The 1,766-nt window shown below is 48.5% G+C and overlaps 1 protein-coding gene across 1 annotated transcript in view; it reads left to right on the forward strand.

Moving 5' to 3' along the window:
* Window positions 1-881: 881 nt before the first annotated feature.
* Tmem270 (transmembrane protein 270) overlaps window positions 882-1,766 on the forward strand; it is a 7,484-nt gene continuing 6,599 nt past the window's right edge. The window contains exon 1 of the mRNA XM_008848393.1: window positions 882-953. Coding sequence (XP_008846615.1) covers window positions 882-953 — 72 coding nt within the window. The remainder of the gene's footprint in view (window positions 954-1,766) is intronic.

Raw genomic sequence — 1,766 nt, forward strand, 5'->3', positions numbered from 1 at the left:
TCTACAGAAGTGAGGAAGAGATGGGCTAGAGAGATGGCTCAGCTGTTAAGAGCACTGGCTGCTCTTGCAGAGGATCTGGGTTTGATTTTCAGCACCCGCATGAAACCATCTGTAACTCCAGTTCCAGGGGATCCGATGCCCTCTTCTGACTTCCACAGGCATTGCATGACATACATGCAGGCCTTACATCCATACAAATAAAAATAATAAAATATTTAAAAATTTTACTATGCTATCACCACTTGTCAGGTAAGATGTACCCACTGGTGTGATAGGGACAACTCTGCCATGGGAATAATCAACCACATTTTGAATGAATACCACCTGGTATGTAAACCTGGTCAAATGCCTGTGTCGGGGGCTGGGTGTGGTGAATGCACCCCTTTAATCTCAGCACTCAGAAGACAGAGGCAGGAGGCTCTCCATCACTTTGAGGCCAGCCAGGGTTACATAGTGAGACCTGTCTAACTGCCCCCCCCCCCAAAAAAAACCTCAAACCAAAATCTCTGGGGATGTCATAGTCTCTAATGGGGAATAGAGAAAAAAGAAAATACTAGGCTTGGAGAGACAGCTCAGTAGTTAAGAGCACTTGCTGCTCTTGTGGAGGACCTGGGTTCAGTTCCCAGAGTGCCCACATGGAAGCTCACAACCATCTGTAACTCCAGTTCCAAGGAATCTGACACCCTCTTCTGGCCTCCTAGTTTCTGTCATGATGTAGCCAGACTTAGGCTGAGGCCTCAGTGGAGCAGGAAGGGGGGAGCAGGGAAAGGAGGTAGCCTCTCTGGTGACACCTGGGTCCCCATGACAACTGTACCCTCACCCTGTGGCATCTGTGACATCACCCAGCCTCTCCTGGCTGAAGGAATGGATGGAGGCCAAACATGGAGGCCGCTCCCCAGGTCAGATCGGGCCTCCTCAAGACTCTGCTGCAGGTTGGAAAGCTCTCCGCTATGGTAAGTAGTAAGCATAGCCTGACAGGGAACATCCTCTCAGCCCTTACCAGCCACCTCCCATTGTCAGAACCCAGTCCATCCTGCAGTGATCTAGTGGATGCCTTTGATGCCTCTGAAGGAATCTGAGAACTCTTAGAGCCCCCCCCACAACAAGCCCAACAAGTCACAGTGCCAGATTGTCTTTCCCTCATCCTTCCTTCCTTCCCTCCTTTCCTCCCCCTTCTTTCCTCCCTCCCTCCTCCCTCTCTCCCTCCCTCCCTCCCTCCCTTCGTTCCTTCCCTCTCTCCTTCCCTTCTTTCCTTCCTTTATTTCCTCCTTCCTTCCTTGGTGAATGGAAGATACCCCTTGACCAACCTGCCACTCAGATCAGAGACCTGGAAATCTCAACATCTCTCCTTCCTCTATAAACCTCACTGTAGGTGTATCGTTAATTCTGTCAACCTGTCCCCCAACCCCCATGTCTGTGCATCTCTCTGTCCCCAATGGCATCTTTATCCTTAGCTGACCTCATGATGTCAGGGGCAACTGGCTGTCCAGGCAAGCTCAGGCATTAAGGGGAAGGCAACTGACCTGGGCTCAAATCCTGAAGGAGGGAGGAAGTCATATTTACCTATCTGTCTATAATCTATCTGTCTATCTATCTATCATCTATCTATCTATCTATCTATCTATCTATCTATCTATCTATCTATCTATCTATCTATCTACCTATCTATCATCTATCCATCCATCCATCCATCTACCATCTATCATTTATCTGTCAGTCATCTCTTTCATCTCTCTATCACCAACCTATCATCTATGTATTTATCA

The sequence above is a fragment of the Nannospalax galili genome, unplaced genomic scaffold (assembly GCF_000622305.1).
Source record: "Nannospalax galili isolate Female #2095 unplaced genomic scaffold, S.galili_v1.0 scaffold644, whole genome shotgun sequence".
Taxonomy (NCBI): Eukaryota; Metazoa; Chordata; class Mammalia; order Rodentia; family Spalacidae; genus Nannospalax; species Nannospalax galili.